Here is a 14,231-nt window from a genome sequence, read left to right as displayed (position 1 = left end):
GCGGATGAGGGGTGGTGGGTAGGTGGACTGTCAGGGGCTCATCTGTAGAGACAGTGAACAGAGACAAGGTCTCCCTCAGCTCTATCCCTGTGTCTAGCGCATTATGAGGATCATGAGAGTAATAGCTTCTTTCTGTGGAGCATTTACCCTGTGCCAGTCACCATGGTAAGTACATGCAAGTTCCCATTTAACTGTCACCCCAACTCTGAGGATGCTCCTAGTATGATTCCTGTTTTTTTACATAGGAGGAAGCTGAGTCAGAGAGGTTAAGCCACTTTCCCAAGGCTATACTGGTGAGATGGATGCAGAGAGTGCATCCATGCCATCTTAACCCCTGAACCCTGCAGTGTCCCAGCTCTCAGAAACAGGAAAACAAGAAGGCATCTCCCTGCTGGCTCACTGTCCCTCTGTGGACCCACTGCTAGGGCAGGGGCAGGGTTCCCTGGTGCAGCCAGACCCTCAGGGTCAGAGGTAACCTGGGTCAGAGTCCTCGCTGTGCACTTCACAGCTCGTGACCTCAGGCAAGTCACTTTACTTGTAAGTCTCCATCCCTCTCTGGGAGAACATGGGAAGTGTTAGCCTGGCTGCAGGTTCATGGGGGTTTGTCCCAGCCGTCTGCCCACCTCTACCCCAAACACCCTAGCTGTGGTGTGCTCCACCCCACAGCCCTCCTCCCCACCAGTTTGTCTGGCTTAGAGGAAGTGGGGAAACCCAGTACTTCTGGCCCTGATGACACTGAGCCCCAGCGGGAAACCTGGGCCTGAGGTTGTGTAAGAAGATGATGGTCAATTCCGGTTTAAGGCCCCCTGTGGATCAACAGAAGAAAATTGTCCGTGGCCCTCAGAAGCCAGTGTGGACTCTGTGCTTCCTCATTCCCAGCAGGACGGAGTCCCAGCTGACCTGGGAGGCACCACCAGGCTTCCTTCCCACAGACCTTGGGCAACCCCGAGAGGCACTCCTGTCTGTGGGGGCTTAACCTCCAGGCATCTCAGTTTCTTCCTCAGTTTTTCATAAAACATAGGTTTTTCCGCTGGGCCCACAGCACTCAGTGAACAAGACAGGCATGGTCCTGCCCTCATGAAATGTGTTGGGAGCTAAGTGGGAAAGCAGACACTTAGCACTTGCAGTAAAAGATCATTGATTTTGTGATGGGGAAACAGGTGCCAAGGACATAGGCAGCAGGGAGACCCAACCTCATGTAGGGAGGGAGCCATCAGGGAGGGCTTTCTAGAAGAAGTAGCATTTGAGCTATGCCCTGTTCGTAGACTTGTAGAACATCCCACATTCTGGATTTGTCTAGTTGTTTCTTTATGGTATCATTTAGGTTGTTCCTCTACCTCCTTTATGTCCTATAAAGTTGGAACTTAGTCAAGAGGCTTGAGATTCAAATTAAATATTTTAACAATACTTGACAGAAGATTTTGTGTACTTTTTATTACCGTACCTCAGGGGCTATAATGTCTGTTCCGCTATTGGGGCTGCTGGGTTTGATCCCCAGGGCAGAGCTGTGACCAGCTGACCTCTCCATCGGGAGACCCTTTGCTGGGAAAGTGGCCCATGGGGTGACACTTTCACACCGCATGACTGTCCTATTCTCCCACAACCTCTCACCCAGTGGCTTACATCCATCAGGATCTTTCAGAGTGGCCGGGCCATCTTGCTTTCCCACTAGCAATGCATGAGAGCTCCAGTGGCCCTACCTTTTTCTGCAGGAATTATTTTTGTCAGTATTTTTTACTTTAGATGTGTGGTGATATGTCCTCATGGTTTCAATTTGCCTTTATCTAATGGCAAATGATGTTGAACATCTCCTCAAGTGCTTGTTTGCCATCCATACATCCTCTTTGATAAGTGTCTGTTGGACAAATCTTTTGTCCATCTTGTGATCAGGTTGGTTATTTCCCTGCTATCAAGTTTTGAGAATTTTTAAATACATTCTGGAAATAAGTCCTTTCTTGGATATGCAGCACATGTTTTCAGGGCTATACCGTGGAGAAAGTTTTAGTGTCATTTCCAGGGGCCATGACATAGGCCATGTAAATCTATTCAGGGAATCTGCTTTTTAAAAAAATTATTTATTTTTTAAATTGTGATAAAATATATACAACATAAATTTTACCATTTTAACCATTTTTAAATGTACAGTTCAGTTGCATTCAGTACATTCACATTGTTGCATAACCATCACCATCATCCAGCTCCAGAACTTGTTTCATATGCTGAAATTGAAACTCCATACCCATTAAACCTAATTCCCCTTCCCCTTCCCCCAGTTCCTGGCAACCTCCATTCTACTTTCTGTCTCTATGAGGTTGACTACTCTACATACCTCATATAACTGGAATCACAGTATCTGTCCTTTTATGACTGGCTTATTTCATTAGCATAATGTCCTCAAGGTTCATCCACATTGTAGCATGTGTCAGAATGTCCTTCCTTTTTAAGGATGAATAATACTCCATTGTATGTATATACCACATTTTGCTTATGCATTCATCCTTCATTGGACACTTGGGTCTCCACCATTTGGCAATTGTAAATAGTGTTGCCATGAAGAAGTCTGCTTTTAATTCCTTAATGCCAGGCCACTGAGTATTAACTGGGTTTGGGATGTAATTTGAAAACCAAGGTCAAATGTGTTAGCATTGTTGGGTAGCTGCTTCTGGAGAGGTGAAACCTCACCCTGGACTGGGGAAGGTTCTTGACTTGGATCAGGAAAGAGTGCTTGATGAGGTCAAACAAGTGCCAGCAAGAAAGGAATTCATTAAAGCAAGAGTAGAAACAAATGTCAGCTGCTATGCAGGCAGTAGAGAGCAAGGAAGAACAGAGGGAAAAAAGGGAAGCTCATTGAACTCCTGCTCGGCATAGGACAAATCCTGTGCCAACTCCTACAGCCAGAGTTACCTGGAGTCCAGTGTCTGCTTGAATCTGCACGGCACGGGAATTGTATCCCTACCACCCCAGAACCTAGGGGAGCCATGGAACACTGGATGTTCTGAGAACTTCCACTTCCTTACTGGTCTGAAATAAAGCAGGGAGAGAGAAAAGGATTGTGCTAAGACTAGAAAGCTGAATGAAATAGCAGTGACAAAGTCACTTTCCACTAGAGGTGGAGGTTGGTGAGTTTTTATCTTTATTATGGAAAAGAGGTCAGAGGCCAGCGCAATCGGCTTTTGCAACAAGAAAGTATATTTGATATAAGAGTACACACTTGGATGGGAGTGTGGGCAACCTCAGAGAGGAGGCGCCCTTAAGGGTTTAGGGTTTGGGGTTTTATAGGGCCTTTTGGGTAGGAATTGGCATACATTGGATGTGTACAGGTGATTCATAATTCCTTTGAAGTTTTGTCTTAAAAATAGGGTTATTTAGGTAAGTGGATTGAACCAGATCTCAGCATTCTTTACCCATGTAGGTTCATTTACACTCCAGAGGTCTATCCCTTGTCCTGGTTAAGAATAAACTGGGCCTTTTTCCACAGGTTAAATAGATTTTACAAGGCATGACCTTTGTCCCTTCTCCTTGTTCAATCTCATTAGAATTACTTTGGTTGCAAATAACGGAAACTACCTCAAGCTGGCTTAAACAAGAAAGGGAAGGTTTTTGGCTTGTGTCCATGAAATATCCAGGGTGATGGATCCAGGGGTTCAAATGATGTTAGAGGACTCGGCTCCTCTCTCTCCCTCTTAGCTCTGCTTGTTTCTGTGGGACAGGTACTTTCCACGTAGTAACTCATGGTGTGGAATTCTCCCAGCTAGCCATTGCAGTGGCAAAAAGGGTCTCTTTCCTAATCATGCCATCAGAAATCCCAGAATTTGACCAGCTGGGCCACATGGCCATCTCTGAACTGCTATGGCCAGACACAGGCAGTACTCCGGTTGGCAAGGCCTAAGACACGTGCCTACCCCCTGACACAAAGACCAGGGGAAAGAGGAGTCTCCCCACAGGCAATCTGGTGCTCTTACCAAAAGAAGAAGGGGTGTACCAGATAAACAGGAATCTCAGATTAACTGCTGTGGCAGAGAAACGTGGCCCACCTCACATGCCAGGCATTGGGCAAGGCCCCACGCACATTAGGTATTGCAGTGAGTCCTCAAGAGTGACTATTGTCCTCATATTAGAGAGAAGGACACTGCAGCCAGAGAGGTTGGCACCCTGTGAGTTTCACCCAGCCCCAGGGCCATCATTAGAACCCAGTATGTATGCCCTTTCAGCAGCCCCCAAACCCTGGGCAGGGCCAAGGCCTTGCATTGGACAATTCTCATTAAAAAGTTCTATCTGTGCCTAAAATGCAGACATCAAATTATGTTCAGAGGTTGATTCCAATAAACCAGTTAGGCCTGCTGCAGAGTCCTTGTACTGTACATACAGAACTTTAAAAGTTGTAAACAAGAGGTCAGGAATGAATTGTGTAAGCAGAATTTCTTTTCCACTTATGGGTGTATGCTTTATAAAATTTTTTATGACTTTGTTTTTCTTGTTTTCTTAAATCCACATCGGCATTGTTCTTGACAGTCATCCAAACATTGCTTACACATCCCCCAGTGACAGAGACCTTTGGTGTGGCATCTTCTGGGCCTCAGTTAACCCATCTGGAAGGTGAGGCCATTGGATTGGCTGAGTTCTGTGTGTCCTTTCAGTGTTGAAAAAGCCTCTGTACAGGTGTCCCCGCTCTTCAAACCATTTCCTCACAAGAGCCAGAGGGATATGTATGGATATTTTTTTAAACATACATTAAGTCATGTCGCCCACCACCCTCTGCCCCTTACAACTCTCTAGTAGAATAAAGTCCCCACTCCTCAGCGTGGCCTGCAAGTCCCTTGCAATGCAGCTGCTGCCTCCGTGCCCTCTTCCCCCAGCTCTGTCCTGCCATTAATGGTCTTCCTCTTTCTCAGACGTGCTGAGCGTATTTCCAGTCTCCGCATCTCTGTTCACACTTCCTTTCTGCCTGGAACACACTTTCCTCAGCTCTCCTCCTGGCCAGCTCCCCGTCCTTTAGGTCTCATGAAGGGTGTTTCCTCAGATAGGCCTTTCCTTCCCAGAGCTCCCCACTACCCCCCTTCCCCATCATGAGCTCTCACAGTGGCTGTGGGGTCCTTCCTAAGCACTTACTCTAACCTGTCATTATGTACATGTTTGCTTGTCTGCTGGTTTATGCCCATCTTCCCACTCTCTGAGGGCAGAGTCTGGGTCTGTCGCATTCCTCGTCGTATGCCAGCACCTAGCAGAGAGCCTGGCACAAAAGAAGCACTTAATAAATGTTGTAGAGTACATGAATGAATGATTGGGAGCCATTCAGAATAATCTTACTGCTGGAGTGTTCGCGAAAGCAAAGTTCAAGTCCTTTTTAATAATACAAATGCCTATGCCAGGTGGCTTTGGACATAGAGTTCCTTCTGTCAGAAAATCACCTTTCTGAGGTGCCTCTGCCGCCGAAAGGGAGCTTTGACTTGTTCATTGTCTCCATGAAATACCAGGACCAGTGAGCACAAAGGAGAGGAGTGGGCCCGATGCCCGATTCCCTGGTGTTGAAAGAGCCTGTTTCTATGAACAGGGGTGGGGCAGGCATTAGGGAATCAGTGCTGTGTGCTCAGAGTCCTTGAGCTTTTCCCCTCTGCCAAGCTAGGAGCTCAGAGCTTTGCCTCTCATGATCATTGCACGTCTGTGTGAGGTGGGCTTGATGAAGGAAGCTGAGGCTCCGGGGCTTAGGAAATCGTGTGTGTTCAGCTTCTGGACTCCAGCGTCCAAGTTCCTTCCTCTCCGTCATACTTGTTTGAAATAAAACCTCTGTTGGGTTTGTAGAGGTTATTCCTGGTGAGCGTAGCCTGGCATTCAAGACCACCTCCCATCTTGTCAAGGTTTATCTTTCCATTTTTCATCTCTTCTCACTTGGAGAACCTTGTCCTGTAAGTCCCTGCTGTTCAGCGCCCCATTAGCTGCTCCACCTTTTTCTGTTTTGAATGGAGGTTTCCTGGTAAGAACTCATTTGAAAAGAGACTCTAGCTGAAACCCCTTTGTAAACCACCGCCAGGCACAGCCCCCCATTGCCCCTGAGCTAGTCTTTGCTCCATCATCATCCCCCCACCACCCATGGTCTCCTTCTTCCCCTCCTATCTAAATCTGCATGTCCTTCAAGTACACCATTGTGATCCAAGCTTCAGAAATACCTCTCCTGCCCTCCCTCCTGCATCAGTCAAGACTAGATTACATGTGTCAGAAACCTAACTTAAACTGGCTTCAAAAATAATTCAAGATGGTGGGTGTGACACATGTTTATTGGCTCAGGCAACCGGACAGACTAGGAATAGACTGAGCTTCAAGTAGAGCTGGACCTAAGGGTCAGACTGTATCTTCAGGAATCTGCTGAAGTTGGCTTCATCCTCAGGCAGGCTCCTCCCAAGTGATGACGAGATGGCCCCCAGCAGCCCGCCAACTTCAAAGAAAACAGAACTCATCTTTCTCAAGGGTTGGAACAAAAGTCCCAGGGCTGACTTAGGTAGCTGTGATTGGCCCAGCACAGTTCTCAACCAGTCCCCACGGTTAATGAATGTCACCTCTTGCAGTATCTTAAGGGACTGTGCTGAGGTGGGTAAGGACGTTCCCAGGAGAAAAGGCCAGGTGCTCTGGTGGGAAGACAGGGAAATCAGTATCGGCAAAAAATAACCAAAGTCCACTGCTCACGTGTTAGTTTTCATTTATGTATGTTTTCTCTCCACCTAACCCTCAGCCCACAGAGGATGGGGCCCTGCCTGTGTACCCCCATGGCCTCTAACAATACCGAGCCCCTTGTGTTAAATACAGCATTTCTCCATTTCCAAAGAGCTTTCACATTTCGATTTTTTAGTTGTCAATACTATCTTGTAACAACTTTGTGCAGGAATAATTTGTGCAGGCATGGGTAATGGGTGTTATCCCTTGAGTGTCCTAGTGGTATCCAGGGCCACTAGAGCTAAGCACCTCTCACTTCCTGCTGCCACCTCAGTTTTGCCAAATTCGTCATCAATGTGTGATTTTCTGTGTGTCCTGTGACTTGAGACATAGGTTAGAAACATAGCCCCATAGTTTATAAAGTGGGTTCCAAGCCTCGGTATCATCAGCTTCTGACACTGCCACACTAAGCAGGTGCTGTTAGCCCAATATACAGCTGGAAAAACTGGTGCTCAGAGGGAGAACATGTGGCCCAGGCCCTAATTGGTGGAAGCGGCATGAAAGCTCAGCCTGTGAGAAATATTCGCAAGAGGGCTTAAGACGGGCAGGTCTCTGTGATTTCTGACAAAAGTCAGGGTTTAAAAATGACTTTAGCAAAATAGCCAGCCCTGTGGCTCTCTGAATTGAGTAGGAAGTAAGAATCCTTAAGTGCTCGAAATAACAGTGTCTCCTGAGATGAACAGAGGAGTAACGCTTACCTGTACTTGTTCAGTTAATCCTTTGCACAACTTCCAGAGGTGGGGGCTATTAGACCCATTTTATTGAAGAGGAAGCTGAGGCCCAGAGGGAGCAAGTAACCTAGCCAAAGTCATACAGCTGGTGAGTGGCAAAGCTGAGATTCAGAGCCGGTTCTTTCTGGCCATGAACCTTGTGATTGGCTTCCCATGTCCTAGAGAAGGAAAGGCCCCCTTGGTGTTAACGCCTGCCTCCTCTGTCCCTCCCTGCAGGTCTACATCATTCGGGTCACGTGGTCCAGCGGCTCCACCGAGGCCATTTACCGGCGCTACAGCAAGTTCTTTGACCTCCAGGTAAGGACTTAGGGTCTCCAGTGAGCTTCTGGGTAGGAATTGGACCCATTTTCCATTTTGACTTCAGAGCCCAGATCCTCACCCATAGTGGACACAGTGTTCTTTTTTATTTCCTAGACTTAAAATGATGTCATGTGCTCACTTCAGAAGCACATATGCTAAAATTGGAATGATACAGAGAAATTTAGCACATCCCCATGTGCAAGAATGACAGGCAAATTTGTGGAACATTCCATGCTTTTTTAAAAAAAGATGTCTACCACTCTGGGAATATAAGTAATGTGGTTTTTTGTTTTATGCTTTGGTATTGAATATTTTCCAAATAAAAGAAAGGCTCCTTGCTGACTGATCTGGAATGGAGGGCAGTGTGGAAATTCTGTATTTCTGTATGCCTTTAGAGTACAGATCTTGACCTTGTATCCTGAACAGTCATGGTGTTTGCTGGTGAGCTCAGCTGAGTGTGTTCAGACCTTGTGGGATCTAGTTTAGCTCTGTGGACAGACCCACATCTCTTGCCTCATCTTGGCCTCCTCTCTCTGAAAGGCCTCATGCTCGGTTCCTAAAATGTCTGTGTCCCTTTGAAGGCACCATGCTCACCCTCTCCCCAGAGGCCTTTGCATTTGCTGCTCCTCACTTGGAGCACAGTCCTCTGCCCTCCTAACCCACTCATTGGCTTGGTTAGCTCCTGCTGCCCTTGAGGTCTCTCATCTTCTGAGAAACCTGGTCTGACTTGGTGCCTGGCCAGGGAGGGCCACCTATTCTGCACTGCCACAGCTCCATGCATCCTTCTTGCCTCACTCTGTATTACAGTTTTCTGGTCATCTGTCTCCTGCTCTAGACTGACTCTCATGGGCAGGAACCATGTCGTCCTCATCCTCTCTGTAATGTTTTACTCAAGGACACCATGTGTCCAGCCAGTGTTTGGTGAATGAATAAATGAATGGATACACAGTTACCATGAGCACCACCAGCCTCACAGGGAGCCAGGCAAATGGTGGACAGGTCCATGTAAGCCTGTCTCCATTAGGGTAAAAGAACTCTAGTCCATGGGTTAGTAGCTTCAACTTGACCTCACCAAAGGCAGGCAGCTCACAGCAAGTGTGTCTGTATGAGAAGTCACAGTGCCTCAAGTTGTGACATAACAAAATTCTTTAGAAAACGTAGGCCTCAGGAGGAGATGGGAACTTGCCTGTCTTCCTGAACCCATGGGTCTTCTCTGCCATGTATAGTAAGGGGTACATGTCACCTCTCAGGTCAGTGCAAAGCCCCATCCTGTGATGACTGTCCTCCTTTCCTTTTCATCAGTTGGGACACTGCAGGTATAAGTGAAAGAAACCAAACTCCAACAGGCTTAAGTAAAGAGGGATTTTTTTTTTTGGCTGGTGTAACTGAAGATCCAGAGAGAAGAAAACTTGCAGACTTGAGGCACAGCTCAACCCAGGGTTTTCACAATATCACCTTGCCCCACTCCTTCCTCTCATTCTGCATTCCTATTTCCATGGTATTGGCTTTATTCTCAGATCCCATGTGGTTGGAAAATGCTTGGAGCTCATACTCAGCAAGAAAGAGTGAAGGACCACTTCCCAGAACCCCCAGCAGACACAGCGTCCTCCACATACCATCCCATCTCCTTGTCGCACATGTTCCCTCTGAAGGTCGGGTGGTACCAACCGCAGGCATCCTTGGCTGTACGGAGTTGATCTATCCCTGAAAATCTCGAATAGGGAATTTTCGGAGTCTATGTTCCATTATTTTAAAAGGGGTGAGGAGATAATAATTGTGCTCCTCACTGGTTTCCCCAATATCACTAAAACAATTTCAAACACCTACATAGCAGACTGCCAAGAGTCATTGCATAACGTAAAGCAATTGAAACACCAGTTCCCTAATTACTTAAAACGCGGTGAACTCATTAGTGATGTTTTTGTGTTCACTATCCAACAATATCATATACAAATACATTTTTCTTTTGATCTGCAGCAAACGTACTGGATGTAAATACATGAAGAAGGTATATGTTAAAGATACTAAGATACCATCTAACATGCACTTGGCAGGGGCAGACATGTGGGCCAGGAAAGGACTGAACCCTGGGGGAAAGGAAGGGAAGATGATAAGGGTAACGCCCAACACCTTTGAACACTATGAGCAGGAGGCACAGTCCTGTCCAAGATTGATGGAGATCCACACCATCGGGGGATTTATGCAGATCCATCAGAGTGGCCTTCAGTTCAGAGAGGGAATGTTGTGTAAACACTTGCACAAGTTGCAAAAGTCAGTCAGTAGACTTTTCACACATAGAGGGTCTGTGTGGAGCTGTTGCTGGGCAGCTGCATCTGAGAGGTCTCTCCCTGTGCTGGTGAAACCTCAACCTGGACGGGGGAGGGTTCCTGACTCTGAACCAGAAAGAATTCTCGAGCAGGTCGGAAGAGTGTAGGTAAGGAAGGAATTTATTAAGGCAAGAGGAAAAATGAATGACAGCAGCCTTGCAGGCAGCTGAGAGCAGGCAAGTGCAGAGGTGCAGAGGGAGGGAGAGGAAGCTTGCTGTATAGGGTCCTCCAGGTGACTGACACCTGCAGGCCCAAATCTGAGCTCTCAGCGGCCCTTCCCCATTTTGCAGGGGCAAAATGGAGACTTGGAAATAGAATGAAATAGCAAAAAACAAACGCAGTAAGTAGAGCAGTGAGAAAGCTTTATTTAAAGGTACACACTCAGAGAAAAAGTGCAGGCGTCCTCAGAGAGGAGGCATGCTAAAAGGCTGGGAGTTCCCACTTTTAATGGTTTTTCAAAGGGCCAGGGGCTATAGACTTGTAAAGATGGTCTGAAAGTGCTTGTCTGAGTTGAAATACATTAAGTCTCTTCTATTATCAGTCCTCCAGGTAATTCTGCAAAATTAATACAGAAAATTAGTCAGTTCCTCTCCAGGATAGCAGCTTCCCTCTGGGAACCTATCAGTCAAGACCACCTGCCCTGCCCCCAGAGTGAGCTGAGTTATTGTCTGTTTGCTAAGTATATATTAGGAATCTTGCCTTCTAACTTCCTGGTTTTTAAAATGGAATCTTAGCTTTAAGATGGAATTCTTCCTGTTCTTACTATACTGTTTGTATCTAAGCATTGTTCATCACAGGCAGGAAAAGTTAACTACGATGATTGCCCCAGGTCCCTGCCCTACCTCAGAGAGGACTTCTGGTATTTTGCTCTCAGTACAAGTGGCCACCTGACATCTCCAAGGAGAAGGGGAGCAAAGAACAATGGCAGATATGATCACTATCCTAGGATTTATTGACCTCCACAGAGCAAAGACCCACCCAGCTAGCCTAGGCAGGGAGAGAGGCAGGGGCAGAAGATAGCTGTGCCCTATGGAACCCAGAGCAGAAAATGCAGCCAGCCTCACAGGGGCCCAAACTGCCAACTGAATGACCCTCGGAGGCCCAGCGGCTCCCTAGCCATCTGTCATTGTGGCCACAGGACTTGTCTCCCACCAAGCCTGCTTTCTTTTCCCACTAGCCTCTCTGGGCCAGCTTCCTCCACTTGCCAGTCGGCCACAGCTCTCAAATCACACCTTCAGCGCCCGTCTGAAGCATCCTTCCCTGCTGTTGGTGCTCTGGAGTTTCCACGTGCTGATCCCATCCCCAGGAGAGAGAGAATCTGATCATCCCAAGGGCCAGGGTCAGGGGCCACCCCATGCCTGTCAGCTGGAGCCGGGAGGTGGGGGGCATTGGTACAGCAGCATCTAGAGGAGTAGGTTCAATGGGAAGTGGCGGAAGCCCAGAAGCATATACGGGAAAGTGAATCACGGGGCCATTTTGCAGTATGTGGGCCCAGCATGCATGAGGGACTCAACGGTGTTGTGGAGCTCCCTATTCCAGCAGTCTAGGACTTTTGACCTTGACTTCGTGGGTCAGACAGACCTGTATTCAAACCTCAGCTTTGCCTCTTCAGGTCACAGCTTGCTGCCAGCTTTGTGTGTTTTTGAGACTCAGTTTCCCCATCTGCATATTACAAGTGAAAGCATTTTCCTCCTGTGTTTATTGTGACAGTTAAATAAGATGTGCCTTGCTCGGTAGGTAAGCACATTAGCTGTCATCCGCTGTCCCTCCACTCAGATGGAACTTGTCTGAGGTGACATCATTGGGTAATGCTTGAGCCAGGGCTTAATCACAGGTCTCCCTGGCCCAAAGCCTGTACTCCCTCCATTCTCCTCTTCTGACTTAACTTTCTTATTTCCACCAGAACTTAAAATTAGGTTTTCTTTCCCTGGTCAGCATAATTGGTAATAATTGGGGGTTTGCTGTAACATAAATAGCTGCCTCAGACTCCCCTCCCATGACAAAGTCATCTAAGCTCAGGGCTTAAGCCAGCTTTAAAGAGTCCCAGATGGGCAGCAGGAGTGGGGAACTGAAGGGATTCCAGAGGGTCCTGCTATCCCTGAAACAGCCTGCACCCACCCGCATATCCCAGAGGGGGAAGCTGGAAGAGGTCAGGGCAGGACCCCACCAGCCAAAGGGAGCTGTTCTCAAGGACCAGGCGAGAGGCCAGTGCACATGAGGCTGTGACACCCTGAAGTTAGATGATGTCATGAGTCCACCCTCCCCTTCCTCCTGTCTGGCGGGCAGCCTTGATTTTTTCAGAAGTAACTTGGCACAAAGAGTATGGGGAGGGCTGAGCTTTCATGGAGGAACATCTAGGCCAATGTGGTGTAATGGAAAAAGCAGAAGACTCAGTCAGGAGACTTGGGGCCCAGCCACCTGTGCTGTGTGGCCTAGGGCACACCCCTTAACCCCTCTGTGCCTGATTGTCCTCATCAGTAACATAGGATGATAACAGTAAAAACAGCTAGCATTTCCAGAGCACAGACTGTAAGCACCTAGATGTAGTGACTCATTTAACCCTATCATCAAGCTTATTAAATTATACCATTGAAGAAACCCAGGCTCAGAGAGGGTAAGTTGTTGGCCCAAGGCCACACATCTAGTGAATGTCAGAACTCATATTGAAAACTGGGCAGGTGATACCAGATCCTACACTCTTAGCCACTTTGCTATCTAGTGCTCTTCTACCTACTGGCCATTTCCCAAAGTTCACAAGGAGTTAAAAGTAATGATGTGTGTCCAGCAGAGGCAAATCCATAGAGGCAGAAAGCAGATTAGTTGTCGGCAGGAATGGGGAGAGCAGGGAGAGGAGACTATTAATGAATACTGGGTATCTTTTGGGTCATGGTTAGATAATGGTCGTGGTTGCACAGCCTTATGAATATACTCAAACCCACTGAATCCCACACTTTCAAAGGGTGAGTTTTATGGTATGTGAAGTATACCTTTTTTTTAAAGGTGATGATGTGTATGAGAGCAGTTTTGGGGCTATTTAGTCCGAGCAAGTGTCAGCTGTTGGGATTATTGAAGGACGTAGGTTGCTGCTAGATATTGGCATAAAGAATAGAGAAGGAGATGATGCCAGCTTAATAGAGTAGTTAAGATCCTGGGCTTTGGTCCAAATGCTGCCACTTACTGCCCATGAGATCTTATTTTAGTCAGAACTGTTTTAGTTACAGATAGATGACAGAAACCCAGTGAAAATGGATTATTATAGAAGAACATTGATTAGTAATCAAGAAATCTTAGAGTACATGACTTCAGGTGTGGCTAGATCTAGGGGCCACATTATCAGTGAGGACCTGCCTGTCTCCATTTCTTGGCTTTCTTAGTGCCCAGGCAGGGTGGTGTGTGATACAGTGGTGTCTGCGGCTCCAAGTGACATCCTACAGGTCAGCTCAGTGACTTCAGGGAAAAGGAGAACTCTGAAATAGTCAAAGCAAAAGTCTCATTAGTTCTTGGATCAGTAGCCAGGCCATCAGGGCCAGCCCAAGGACTGGAGTAGAATCAGGGTCACACCATTGTATGGAGACTAACGGACAGTAAGAAGTTCCCCAGATGAAATCAGAGAACTTCTGCCAATCAAGGGGAAATAGCCTGTAGGTGACAGAAAACAGTACATGTCCCTTCTGGCCAGGGCAGGACATACAGGCAGAGAAACCAATCTAGAGAGAGGCTGCCTGGGGTAGAGGGTAGGAGCATGACTCAGAATCCTTTGTTGAGAAAGAGACTCACAGTCACCAGCGAGAAGGTCCCCTTTATGATTCACCTTCCAGTGTGATTTCCTAAACCTCCTGTGGACCCTGGTAGTCATGCCCACCACTACTAGTTAGCATCTGGCCACATGTCTCATTCACCTGAGGCTGCAGGCGATAGAGCCCTGGGCTTGGAATGGGAAGTCCTGGTGTGCAGTCCCAGCCCTACCTTAACCAGCTATGTGGCCTTAGGCATGCTGCACAGCCTCTTTGAACCACCCCTTCTGCTCTAGCCTGGGCCCACACTGGAGAGTCCATCAGAGTCTGGCAGAGGGCACTGGCATCCGAGCAGGGCTGAGGGGATGGCGGAATGCCTGTAGAGCTGAGGGTGGTGTCTAGAGGAAGAGTGGTTTGGTTGAGCAACGTGGTAA

At 47.4% G+C, this 14,231-nt stretch overlaps 1 protein-coding gene and 1 non-coding gene across 2 annotated transcripts in view; both read left to right on the top strand.

Moving 5' to 3' along the window:
• Positions 1–14,231, top strand: part of SH3PXD2B (SH3 and PX domains 2B) — a 97,957-nt gene that overhangs the window by 22,223 nt on the left and 61,503 nt on the right. The window contains exon 2 of the mRNA XM_036995105.2: positions 7,653–7,733. Coding sequence (XP_036851000.1) covers positions 7,653–7,733 — 81 coding nt within the window. The remainder of the gene's footprint in view (positions 1–7,652; positions 7,734–14,231) is intronic.
• Positions 7,868–7,975, top strand: LOC118967819 (U6 spliceosomal RNA). Its single transcript, XR_005055049.2, has one exon. It is a non-coding gene; the product is annotated as a U6 spliceosomal RNA (small nuclear RNA).

The sequence above is a fragment of the Manis javanica genome, chromosome 1, assembly GCF_040802235.1.
Source record: "Manis javanica isolate MJ-LG chromosome 1, MJ_LKY, whole genome shotgun sequence".
Taxonomy (NCBI): Eukaryota; Metazoa; Chordata; class Mammalia; order Pholidota; family Manidae; genus Manis; species Manis javanica.
Note: the sequence above shows the minus strand (reverse complement) of the source record. Positions and strands in the feature narration are given on the sequence as shown.